This window comes from Trematomus bernacchii, unplaced genomic scaffold (assembly GCF_902827165.1).
Source record: "Trematomus bernacchii unplaced genomic scaffold, fTreBer1.1, whole genome shotgun sequence".
NCBI lineage: Eukaryota > Metazoa > Chordata > Actinopteri > Perciformes > Nototheniidae > Trematomus > Trematomus bernacchii.
Window position 1 is genome coordinate 4,383,105 of NW_022987973.1, and position 13,269 is coordinate 4,396,373.

Here is a 13,269-nt window from a genome sequence, read left to right on the forward strand (position 1 = left end):
CAGGGTGTGGACAAAAGAAGGGTCAGTGGCCAAGTGCGAGCTCTTTTCTTTCCTCCGTGTCGCCCTCTTCCCAGCAGTCGCTCTCTCTCTCTCTCACACACAAACCAACGGACACTGACATGCATGCTTACACACTGACACACATACACATTCAAACAGATCTGTGAGAGGAGAAGAGAGGTGCATATGAATGGACAGATTAATCAGATTATAGCAGAGACACACTTAAACAGCCTGTTCTCTGGATTAGCTACGGTCCTGCCTACTCCCTGTCAGAATATAAAGTGTGTGTGCAAGGAGAGAAAGAGGAGGAGGCAAGTAAATTAGACAATATATTATCCGACACACATGTATACATTGTGTTTTTTCACATTTGTATGGACATTTTGTGTTGGAGTCGCATTTAAAATCACACATGTTTGTGTCACTAAATAATGGAGGTTTGAAATCCTGCAAAAACAAATATCAGTGGTCTAATTTAAAAACCAAGAACTAATTGGCTGTTTTGGCCTGAATAGATTTAGCCAATCAGTCATTTATTATGCTTTCTTCTTGCTGACTTATTTCCAAAAATCTTATTGGCACATTTCTGGTAAACACCATTTAACACGACAACATTTCAAGTGCTGCTTTTGCATGATTCATTGTGGAGAAACTCCTTTTGGATTAAATCAATTGAAGAATTGCTGTAGTCAAAGACAGCGCTTAAACGTAGATATCCTGAAAAGATCAAGAGCCCTGACTGAACTGTTAAGCCCCACATGAAAAGGAAAAACAAGTCCATGTGAATATGTGACTGATATGTATTTTACCATGAAGAAGTTTCGATTTCCCCCTCAGAAGTTCAAAGAGTGCTGTTCTTTATGTGCAGCAGGGCGGCATATGGCAGCCAGTGACCAGGGCTTTGTCTGACTATTGACACCAGAGAGATGCAGAGAGGGAGGATGTGAGTGTGTGCGACTGTTCAGGCCGGAGGACAGCCTGACAACAACAAAGGACCAGCTTTAAGCCTGTCTCCTGTGATTTTCCAACTCAGCGAAAAGCTATTGTGGCACTGAAAAAAAGTTAAGTTAAAAAGCTTAGCATGGTATGTGCTAACAACTGCCTGCCGCTTGTGTAATACAAGCAAATACTTTCTGAGCAGTCACAGTCTTTGGAAGGGCAACAGTCTCCGTGTACAACCACAGGGCCGGTCACTGCACCAACATGTCCACCGTAACTTTGCTTATATAAGTGATTGTTTTATTATATGAATGGAAAGTTACTTTTAAAGGGACAGTTTGGGCCAACATCAACAATATATATTTCCTTTAACCTCCTTTAATCTACTCATGGACAAGAGGCCGGTGGCAGGGCGAGATTTAAACAGTAGCAGAGTGATGCAGATTGTGCGTGTAGTTTGACAGAAGGAAAACAGTTCCTATATCACTCACAACAAGATCTCTGGATGATCTTAAATTCATGTTTTCCAAAAGAGACTTTGTGGTTACGTTTTTCCCAAAAGTTTTTGGGCGCTTTGAGCACCACAAGCTGAGTGCGATCAACATACATTGTATCAGAAATAAGGCTAGCTTTAGAAGCTAATGGGGATCCAGATAAGAAATGTATGAAGACATCTCTACGGTTAATATCTGCAACACTCTGTATATTAACATGGGGTTAACTTGTTTTCTTTCCTATAACTCTACTTTAGTTAGCAAGGCTGTGACCTGTGTGTGTGTGTGTGTGTGTGTGTGTGTGTGTGTGTGAGTTTGTGTGCGAATGTGCCTCAATGTTAACACTTAATACAGTCTGTCCTCTGTAATTTGTTGCAAATTTCTGATCATATGTCATCCAATTTCACCATCTTGTGTGTTTATACGAGACTGTAAACCAGATGAGTTTCTTTGATGACGACTTCTACACTCCCAGTGGTCGAGTGGTCTCTAAATGACACACACACTCACACTCACACACACGCACACAAGCACGCACACACACAGTTTAGCAGTCAGGCAGGGGCAACCGGGACTAAATCCAGACTGGTGGTTTCTCTCTCTAGCTATAAATACCCCTCTGCTTAAAACAAGATCACACACACACACACACACACACACACACACACACACACACACACACACACACACACACACACACACACACACACACACACACACACACACACACACACACACACACACACACACACACACACACACACACACGCTCATGTACAGAACAAAAACATTTGTTCACAAGCAAATCAAAACACAGACTAATATAAACACACATACGTAGCCAATGCACATATAGACACACATTCCCTCTCGCACTCGCATAAAAAAAACTCACACACACACCACACACACACACACACACACAAATACTCACACACAAAGAGCTGGCTTTGGCCTCAGAGGAGGCTAGCTAAGCGGTCTATGATTATGGGGTGTGTCTTTGTCTCATTTAGTGGTTCCACGAGGAGACAGTCTTCTGCTGCGTCAGACGAATACACACTCACACACACACTCTCTCACACAGACACAAATGTATATGCAAATACCAACACACAAAGAAATCCTTCAGCTTGAATTTGGTGGATTGCTCAGGGAACTGAAAATGTAAACAATTCTGCCAATGAGCCACACTGTTGCTTACGTCTTGCTTTGCCATCGTTTGTGGTTAGTGAGAGGAATTTACAAGAGTTTTTTGTTAGCCGTTCCATAATCTTATGCTCTTGTCACTTAACCTTTATCGATCCTAGATAAATTGCTGGTTGGAAAAGGGGGGTACGTAAAGGTTGGCTAGCGTTAAATTACTTTTATCTGCCATGGCTCTGATCCAAATCAAATTATGACATGATAATTGTGTGTATGGCGTTACTTCATTGTGAGGGAAAACATTTTTAGGAGGCATGCGATTTGAATGAATTGGACAACCAGGAAATGCTTCTCAACACGAGCCGATTATCAATTCCCTATTTGAGATGATACAAAGCAAGTCAAAATAACCAAGGCAATTGTTGTGCACACTAGATATGAATATCATACTGTAATCATTCAATCTGTTCTCCCAGAATCTTGTCTAGAAAAAGCAACCACATATATAAATATAAAATCACTCAACATCAGATGTGCTATATTTCATTCCTCTTTTATTTTGGAAAAATATTGCGCTGTTTTCCAGTAATAAAAATGACAGGCTCTGTACATACGACTTATTTTCTTAAATACAACACAGTCACAGGGGTCTCAAGTGCCTAACACATACATACATGCATACATACTTACATACATACATTATCTGCCAAATAAAAACAATACAACTTAAATTAAAACAGGTTTAACAAAATAAATCACAACAAAATGGAACACAAATAATTACATAATTAAATTAAAAGAATACATCTTTCTTTAGATAACAAATAAAATAAAAAACAAATGATGCTAACCAACGGCAGGCAGGTGTCCTTCAATTGGCTAATAGTGGAAGACTGGGAGTGAAGGGAGTGGGCAGTGCATACATGTGACACCACACACAGGTATCATCACCTCTTCTGTACACACACTCATACACACACACACGCTCACCTTCATAGTGCAATGAGGTCTTGGCAGTTAAGACTAATTCTTTATAGCTTGGCTTACTTGGAAACACAACATCACCAGAGAAGAATTTGACTTATTTTGAGTAATTTTGTCAATTAATTGTGGCCAAACGAGCTGCCAGAAAAAAAATCCAATTGGATAATTACACTTTAATTATGTTAATTATTCAAAGTGGCTCTAGTAGCATAACCGTTTCTAGAAACAGTGTTGCCACACCAAGTGTATTATAAAATTATGTTTTGTCTGATGTTTCTCTCATGCCTAATGCTGTGTTTCCTGAGTTGCCCTGCCCAAAACATTGCCCTGTGTATCACAACCTTCAGGGGTCAGGGGGCCAGTATGGCCCAACAGGATCCATGTTGGATCAATCTGCAGTCACTACTGGAGTCTTCAGTTCTCTATTTTTCTGCTGAGAACCAGCTCAGCCAACATTGTCTGTCAGTGCTGCAGAGTCATGCACAGCTGCCGTACAAGTCCCACTTTAATTGAATTAATTAAAGCGGCTGTAAATTCATACTCATGCTACGTTTAAAGTACGAGCGAAAAGCATTAGGATAAAATTAATCAGGTGAATTTTCTATTTTTTATACCGTAAACCAATCATCTGTTTTTATTTCACCATCTCCTTTCCTCTAAAAATTGAAGAAAACCTGTATTTACCCAGATTACTACCAGGGCTCGGGCAACACTTTAGCAATGATTCTGAGACACTGTTGCTTTTGTTGCTCGTATTGTGAACATAGCATCACTCAGCAGCACTGCACAGAACATGAACTGTCCAATATCAATAACAGCTTTTACACTGAATTGTAAAACCACAACACATAACAGTAGTACAACAGTACTTCAAAAGTTCTCAGTACTCCAAGGTACTACACTGTTCATTCAATCAGTACTTCAAAGGTACTACAATATCATCGGTCAACATCCAAGTCGATACTCCATAGTTTATCCAGGTACGAGCAGTACATCTTCTTTACAACGTTTGTACTTGTGTTTCATCCAAAGCACTGAGTCAGCATTAGACCTTACATCCATTGCAGGTCAACAACGTCAAGTATTCACCCGTAGTACTACTGTAGTACTAAGTCCTTGCCAAGTCGTTACTGACTCTGACGCACTGGCTCAGTAGCACCTTGGCTCAAAGTCCTCCGGTAAATCCCAGGGAACAGCAGCAAACAGCAGGAGTAAAACCTCCCAGAGACAAGTTGAGCTCTACTGCTCAGGGCTGTGTGTGGACCGACCACAGGGAACTGGTCTGGTATCATACCTGTGAGACAGAGAGGACAAATCAGATTTTAGTATGCTGCGGGAAGTTGCAATCAATTACTATACAGTTGAAACTCCTTATAGTGAATTATTGTTAAACCCATTTTTTATATATCGTTTTTTTTCAGGCCTTGTTAAAGGTACTTTATATGAATAACGCACAATGCTACATTAAAGTCTATTATTAACAAATTGTATTTTTACTTCAGTCAACTCATTTCCAGAGTATTATGGTGTTTAAAACATTCAATACAATTCAGTAAATAACGTAGCTGCCCATTTCCTTTTGTGTGTGTCCTCACCTCTGTAGCGATGATACATTCATCTTTCTGGTCCGACATGACGTAGACGGACTGGTATTTGGTGTCGTTGGTACACTGGTACCTGTTGTCACTAGGATTGTGGTAGTCAACATCACTGCTGGACTGGTATTTGACGTCACAGGTTGACCGGTATTTGATGTCACTGCAGGACTGGTATTTGAGATCACTTGCTGCGTGATTGTTCAGTTCACTGGATGACTGATATTTTGCTTCGCTGCAGCTCGGTGACTCTTCTACTTGATTCATTTCTGATGCACTGCTGTGGGACAAAGAAGAACACAAACCGTTTAGGAAAAGACATCCTTCACACAACACTATTTCATTTAGGCTATGCATTTTGAGGCATGCACAAAACTAAATGTCCAAGCAGTCTTAAATATAGTTAGTATGTACCTGATTTGTCTCTTTCTGCATTGTTCCTCTGAGTGAGACTCGTCCAGCATCTCACATTTGACCTCTGGCTCTTCACGCTGCTCTTCTTTACACAGCGGCAGCTCCTCAGGCCGCACCTCGTGGACCAGGTTATACTCCACGCTGGAGTAGCGACTCTTAAAGCCGTTCTTCTCCGATCCGTTGAGTCCGCTGATCCCACTCAGACCCCCCAGTGACCCGGCCAGGTCCGAATGGTAATCTGCCTTCTTGTTGTTGTTTTTAATCGACGTTGTCATCATAGGGCCCAATTCCTTGGTTCCCAAGTCGCTGCGGAGGCAATTGTTAGTGGTCGTCAAGTTGTTCATGGTCTCGTGGCTGTCGCTGTGGACACTGTCGCTGTGGTGACTGTGCCTGTCCTGCAGCTTGACCCGAACGAAGACCACCAGCACCGAGCAGCCGATCAGGATCACCAGAACGAGGAAGATGCCGGCACACACTGCTGTCCAGGGGAATCCGCTGTCGTCATCCTCCTCATCTTCAACATTTTCACTCTCTGGAGAAGAATAACGGCGATCTGGTCCGTCCACAACCGGCTGACCCTTGGGGACCTCAGGTAACAGGAACTGGCAGTTGTGGCCGCCGTAGCCCGGCACACAGGCGCAGACGTAGCGTCCGCCGCGCTCATGGCAGGTGGCTCCGTTGTGGCAGGGGTTGTGATGGCAGCGGGAGATGGGGGAGCTGCAGTTCTCACCAGTATATCCTACAGAGGGAGCAGAGTTTAAGATATTAGAACAAAACTCATATGAAACTAAAATGAAATCTAATTATTGTAATCCCACAAGGCATATATGTGGAGTGCTGTCATACCTGGAGGGCAGGTACAGGTGTAGCCGTTCACTCCCTCCTGACAAGTCCCTCCGTTATCACAAGGGAAGGACAGGCAGTTTCCAGAGAGGCTGCTGCTGTCCGCACAGTTAGGACCTGAAAACCCGTCGAGACACTGACACAGGTAGGAGTTCACCAGATCCACACATTCTGCACCTGCAGAGGCAAAGACAGGGGATTAGTCTCCAGATATTTGTTATAGATTTAGGTTTAACTGTTCAACAGAAACACAGAATACAACGCACCGTTCAAACAGGGGTTGGAGGAGCAGTGGTCGATTTTCTTCTCGCAGTTGAAGCCAGCGTATCCCATCGGACACTGACAGAAGTAACCACCCTCAGGGTTATCAGCACAACGCCCGCCATTGAAGCAAGGCCCGTCGGCACAGGTGTTGGCACTTAATTCACAGTTTTTTCCATAGAAACCAGGTGGGCAGGTGCACTTATAGCCGTTATCGTTGTCCTATATTGGCAATAATGAAAAACGATGGTTACACACAGGCTTGTATTCAGGTTTGAATATCAACAGAGAAATAAACTTTAACAGAAAGTCTAATAAGGTCATGCAGAAAATTGAAATAGGCAAAGTTTGAATATACATATTCTTCACATTTTGTCAAAAGTTCTGCACCAAATGTCCAGCAAATGTTATAAACACATTGTGCAGATGTTTGTCTGATTCTTGTTCCCATCAATATGATTGTTTTTATCAACATTTTGATTAATACTCACAGTGCAGCTGCCTCCATTGCGACAGGGGTTTCCTGAACATTCGTTGACCTCAATCTCACAGTTGGCTCCGCTGTATCCAGGCAGACAGGAGCATGTGTAGCTGCCCTGACCTGTATTGGTACAGGTGGCTCCATTTACACAGGGCTTATGGTGCGTACAGTAGTTCAGATCTGAAAGAAATCGAGACGCAACATTAATAAACTACACAGTAAATGTGTGTTAACAAAAAGGGCTGATTTAATGCCGACAAAGTAGTAAATCTCTCAGTAAACTCACCCTGGTTGCAGAAGAGCCCGCCCCATCCCTCCTGGCAGTTACATTGCCACGGCTGTTGGCAGGTGCCATGGAGGCAGCCTGGGTAACGGATGCAGTCGTCACAGTAACGCCCACTGAAGCCCACGCGACACCTGGGAACATCAATTAAATACTGTTAATAACGTTCTTTGTGTTTATGATCTGTCTAAGAAACTCCCAGATATAGCGTTACATTTGTATTGTCTGCGTTACTTACTTGCACTCTCCAGGTTTCTCACAGAAGCCATGACTTTCATCACAGCCAGGAAGACAGATTGCTGCAGGGAGGAAACAGATAGAGACAGGTGAATATCGGGGAATCCAGCATTGGAAACAAACACATGTTTGCCCTCCTTCAGTCTCCCATTCAGAAGGGCCTTTTCAATCTGCTGCCTGCCTGTCTGTCTGCCTTAATGTTTGTCTGCCTTTCAAATGTGTTAAGCTGCTCACCTGTCTGTCTACAGTCTCGTCACAGAGACCTAATAAAACAGACAGACGCCTGTTGCTTCACTTCAGGGTCATTAGATCAGCTGGAATATTGGTATCTACAAAGCTGAAGAAGTTCCTGGAAAGGTTACATTTCAGCTTCAACATCCTAAAGGGAGCTTCGGTCACCAACAGCCAACAAGCCCTCTCCTTTAACATGGTGGCTCACCAACACAAAAGCATCCCACACAAAGCCTCCTTTCTCCCCTTGACTGGGTCAGAAGTCCCTTTTCTCACCCTTGGCCCCTCTCCTCTTCTCCTCCCTCTCTCCCCTCCTATTTCTCATCCTCCTCTTCTCCCTTCCTCTTCCATCAACCTTTCCCCTCTCTTGTCTTCTTCCTCTCCTCTTCTACATTCATCCTTTCCCTCCTCCGCTCCTCCCGTCTCTCCTCACTCCCCTCCTCCTCCCCCCAGGGCCAGCTGGTCTGTGTGGAGCTAACCACCAGACAGCTGCTCCATTGTCTCCTCTCACCGAGCAGCTGCCCCCTCCACAACAATACACAACCCCGCTCGGCCAATCACCGGCCCGGGCCGCAACAATACAGGACCCCCACTTGGCCAATCGGGGAGGAGGTTTTGGGGCGAGGAGGCCCCAGTGGTCTAATGGAAGGCACGCGGCGTGTGAATTACTGAGGAGCCACTGCGGCTCATTAGAAAGGAGGCCTCTGGTGCTATGGGATAACTAACTGACGCCTGTTGCACACGGGCCCCGCATTAGGAGATAGAAAAAGTCCCTCAACAATGAAGACAGGCCAGTGATTAACTCTGAGAAGTAATTTATAAACTTTTCAGAAATCCTTTGCCTCATTGGTATTAGTTTGAAGCTCATAGTTCTGAGATTTGCATACAACACTCTTGAGCCAATAGTGAGTGCTCTCTTAGAAGTATTCTGAGATGAGAAGCTGTATGTAAACAGCAGCACCTCATAACGGTCCTGCCCCTTCAGCTTATCTGTCCCACAAGCAGCTGCCAGAGAAGTTAAATATTAACTAGGGCAATCATACAACGGTTCACTTTTATCTCCTATTTATGGCATGTCCTCATGTTGCTCCATAGAGCCTGAATGATTGAGAGTTTGATTAAATAGCAAGCCAACTCACGTTCAGTGCAGTACGCTCCCTTCCAGCCAGAGTTGCATATGATCTCTCCGCGCTCGCCGCAGCTGAAGTGGCCGAAAGCATCGTCTCTGGGTCGGCAGAAAACGGAGCAGCCTTCGCCGTAGTAGTGCTCATCACACAGGAAACGGTAAGCGTAACGCAGCTCGGTTCTGCCGCCTGTCTGCATATCCTTGGACCACTCCTCTCCCACAGTGAGGTGACGCTGAGTGGTGGTCCTGCTGATCAGGCGCTCAGGATTGTCTGCAAAGGGCAAAGACACAGCTTGTTATTGGTCATATCTTGTTACTGTCAGTGTTATGATTGAATGTTCTGCAGAACAGGTGTGATATGAGAGCAGACATTGTCATAAATGATTTATTATATTTATTTATTTTTCTTTTCTATATTTAGATATATGATAAAAGACAGTCACTCATGTTTGGAGGTGGTTTACTGCCAGTAATACTTTTAAATTGTTTAAAGACAGTAAACAGCAGGATGCTGCTGTCTGATTTCAACTTTCTTTTCACCTGGTGACCACCAGCTTTTTCCTTATCTCCACCACCACGGACACACACTGATGTGGTCAGTTAGTCATCGTTAATGCAGTGATAAGAGCAGGACATAAAGATAACAACAACTACTATCACACTGCAGGGGCTCATCTTAACTGGCACCTGCAGAAACTGTGGGTGGTCTTTATCCTAAGAGATGTTTAACAAACCTCCAGGTGTAGAAAAGTTTGACACATATAAAAGACCTTTATACTGAAATCTTAAGATTGACATGCTCATAAGTAAAAGGCTAGATAAATAATATAACATGTCATTTACTTATATATTTGTAGAAGAGAAGTGTTTATTTTGGTCATATTAGGAGTGTAGGCAGAATGTATTTAAAACATTAATCAAACTCCATGTCGCCCTGAGTGTGCACTTTGTGAAAAACATGCTACTGAAAGAAAACAAAGCCACTATTAGCCTTATGGCCTGTCTTTGAGTTACACTGGTGCCTTCTCTGGCTGCCACCCACCTGTTGCCAGGTCGTCCAGGGAGTCAGTGTGTAGGGCTTCAATGATCAGTGAAAACGTCCCCTGAGGAGAGAGACAGAGAGAGAGTCAACAGCTGCTCGGCCTGGAGGCTCCCTCCCTCCGCAGAGCAGCAAAGGGCCATAGGAGGCCTCCCAATAAACTTCACAGCCTAATTCCCGTGTTGATTAGGGGCCTAATAAGGGCTACTACCTGCTCCTTTTTCACACCCCTGCTACTATCACACTCTGACACCGCCGTAAAACCAAACGAGGCGGAATTTCACGCTGCGCTGCCAATGATGTGCCAACTCAGAGGATGTTAATTTTCCCACAACGCCTGGTCGGAGGAGAGGAGCGTTTGGTGAAAACACCCCCCCCCCCTCCTACTCCACACACACGCCCTCCTCCCCTCCCCGTTTTATCCTACCAAAGAGCACAGAAATACTACAATAGCCCCTCTCACACAGTGCTGACAAAGACCCTCACAAGTGTTGAGTTTGGGAGCATCTGTTGCGTTTTGCACTCTTCAAAGTGAATGTGTCCCACTGGAATAAGACTATAATAACTTCACAGTCTCACAGTTATACTCCTTAAACATCATAATGCAGACCACATGACATATATCACAGTAAAAACTATCAATTAAATGCATAATAAGTTAACATTATACAGTAATTAGCATGAAGTGATTCCCATGGGGGCAGAGATACAGTAATGCATGATCATTAGAGGTCTTACCGGCCATGTGAAGCCGAAGGGGAATCGGATTGGGTTGGTGAAGCTTTCCGCGTTGGTCTCCGGCACCTGGAAAGAGTTGGAGCCGAGGACGGGAGTCACAGCCCCGCCGTATGTGCAGGGAGGCTCGGGGGAGACATTGGCCTGGTAGTGCTTCAGACAAACCCGAAAGAAAGTCTTGCACTCACACTGCTGGTGCTGGCTCTGAGCAGAGCCTCTGGGGCAGCAGTTTGAGTTCCCCTGTATCCCTTTCTTGTTTAGAAACTCCTGCAACTTCAGCTCAAACATTCCGGAGCACAACACCTAAAACACACAAGCAGCAGTGTGTTTGAGACAGCCATAAAAGTGTGCAAAAACACACACAACTTAATAGCTTTACACATTATCATACTCTTGTTGAACTTACCTGGCAGGTGAGTGAGGAGAGAGTGACAACCAGTAGCAGACACAGGCGTCCCATTGTGTTGACAGCCCTTCAACAAGCAGTGAAAGCTGCACAAGTCCGTAGCCCGGATCAAACACTCATGGAGAAAGTGTTTTTGTTAAAAAAGCTTCCCGATATGTCACAGTCAAGGTGAGGGAGGATGAAGTGAAACTTTTTCTGTGGTGCGTCTGTCTTCTGCCCCTCTATTTGTCCATACGAGGCACGAGTTTTTGACAGAGCGAGAAAAAAAAAGTTTTACAGTGTAAAGTAATCCTCAGCGGAAGGATCCCCTTGGAGAAGCGTGAATGAAATCCTCGATGAAAATATAATTCCAGTCAATCGCTGTAGGATGAATATCTCGACGGCCTTGTTTATTTTCCCACTTGATTGATAATGATATGCTGATGCTAAATATCCGTGTCTCTGTGGCGCTCTCTCGGATAACAGTGCGTGTGTCTGATGGGTCTCCTGCCCTGCACAGGGTTTTATACCGGGCCAGCAGGCGAAGGGTAATAAGATGCAAATGAGCCCCTCTGCTCCTCTTCTTCCCCTCCCTCCACCACCACCACAAGTCCGCCCCGGGGCCATCACAAAGAAAGAAGAGGGGGGGAGAAGGGGTGCACACAACTTTTTCTAAACCCGCCCCCCACCACCCCCCTCCCCTCTTTCTCTCAAAGGGACAGACCAAATGGCTAGTGAGCTGTTAAATGTGCAACAACCCCTTGCTTCCCCTGATGCCTCCCTCCTCCACAACATGGCCCATTTACATTCCGACAAATTCTTTAACCTCTGCACGAAATCCTCCACATCTCAGCATCAAGTGATTTATACACAGGCAGTGGGACGGTGGCATCTCATATTTGGGGTTATGCTGGTGGAGCCTTGGCTGGCCTGTTTCCCTGCATGGCCAGCCGGCAGCCTGCCGCCCCAACTGCGTTACAACGACCATCTGCTCCGCCACATTCCTATGGTGTTACCCCTGCCGTGGTTTTCACATGTTCACACCCCCAAAACAAGTCGATTTATTCCTATTACCGTATCTTTTTTTTCTTAGTTGTTTGTCCTACAATACACCTTGTCATGTCCGGCTCTACGTGATGTATTATGTCATCTTACATAATGTGTTAATGCTTAAATGCTGGTCTGATCTACTAATTAAATGAGAAATAAAAAAAATGGCAGATCGTTAAATGCTTGTTGTTTATATAATTTATAATTGGATTGTCGTATGCCAAGAAGTTTGGACTCATTTACAGTTCACCCATAACTTCGACTCTACATCGTGATGACCAAAATTAACATTGTCTGTATTTATACTCCTAAATTATATTTTTAGAAATTTAAATGGTTTTAATATCAGCTATTTTTATGTAGTTTTAAGGAGGTTAAACGTTTGAAATCATGCGTAAAGACGCACGAAATTACGCACACACTGGCTGCAGGCCAACACACCTCCACTCTTTTGACCGCATGCCTCTGGATTTCCTTAGACTACATCATGCTGTTAGGTGGAGGCAGTAAAAAACTTGGTGGTGTGTCACTCGCGTGGCTGTCATTAAGGGACTTTGTGAGGAGAAGGAGGGGGAGGAGGATGAGGAGGAGGGGAGCCATAGAGGGAGTAAAGTTTTTTTCTTTGTGCTTTCAGCTGTATGGTAATTGGGACGGCAGCACCTGCTCTCCCACAATAATACAACACCAGAGAGAGAGAGAGAGAGAGAGAGAGAGAGAGAGAGAGAGAGAGAGAGAGAGAGAGAGAGAGAGAGAGAGAGAGAGAGAGAGAGAGAGAGAGAGAGAGAGAGATCTGGAGAGTAGATATCTCTCATGATCCGCGATAGAATCTCTCTCTCTCTAGCTCTCTCTCTATCTATATCGGCTCGCTGATACTCCTGCTATCTGAGAACGCGATCGAGTGATGAAGGGATGTAGATGAGAGAGAGCATGGCCGGCCGGTTGCATAAACAGTAATCTTACAATATGTTTGATAACAAAATATCACATTTCCATGCATACTATTACAAGAGATAAAACATTATAGAC

General features: G+C 44.3%; 2 protein-coding genes across 2 annotated transcripts in view; one reads left to right on the forward strand and one right to left on the reverse strand.

The window, feature by feature from the left end:
- Positions 1-3,157: 3,157 nt before the first annotated feature.
- On the reverse strand, positions 3,158-11,303 carry LOC117471769 (delta-like protein D). Its single transcript, XM_034116980.1, has 12 exons — positions 11,215-11,303; positions 10,812-11,111; positions 10,077-10,137; positions 9,048-9,305; positions 7,679-7,739; positions 7,444-7,574; positions 7,168-7,337; positions 6,682-6,898; positions 6,419-6,592; positions 5,573-6,311; positions 5,159-5,438; positions 3,158-4,857 (listed from the first exon to the last, which is right to left on the reverse strand). Exons 1-12 carry the CDS (start codon positions 11,266-11,268, stop codon positions 4,852-4,854), a joined length of 2,451 nt encoding a protein of 816 aa, XP_033972871.1. The 5' UTR covers positions 11,269-11,303; the 3' UTR covers positions 3,158-4,851.
- fam120b (family with sequence similarity 120B) overlaps positions 9,115-13,269 on the forward strand; it is a 30,959-nt gene continuing 26,804 nt past the window's right edge. The window contains exon 1 of the mRNA XM_034116982.1: positions 9,115-9,192. The gene's annotated coding sequence lies outside the window, so the exon portion shown is untranslated. The remainder of the gene's footprint in view (positions 9,193-13,269) is intronic.

What these genes read in the sequence shown, in the direction of transcription:
- LOC117471769 (XM_034116980.1), bottom strand. Translation starts at nt 11,268, where the DNA reads ATGGGACGCCTGTGTCTGCTACTGGTTGTCACTCTCTCCTCACTCACC. An exon ending in CGGGCTCTTCTGCAACCAGG is followed by an intron (nt 7,338 to 7,443) that starts GTGAGTTTACTG and finishes GATTTCTTTCAG; the next exon opens with ATCTGAACTACTGTACGCAC. An exon ending in CACCTGTACCTGCCCTCCAG is followed by an intron (nt 6,312 to 6,418) that starts GTATGACAGCAC and finishes CTCCCTCTGTAG; the next exon opens with GATATACTGGTGAGAACTGC.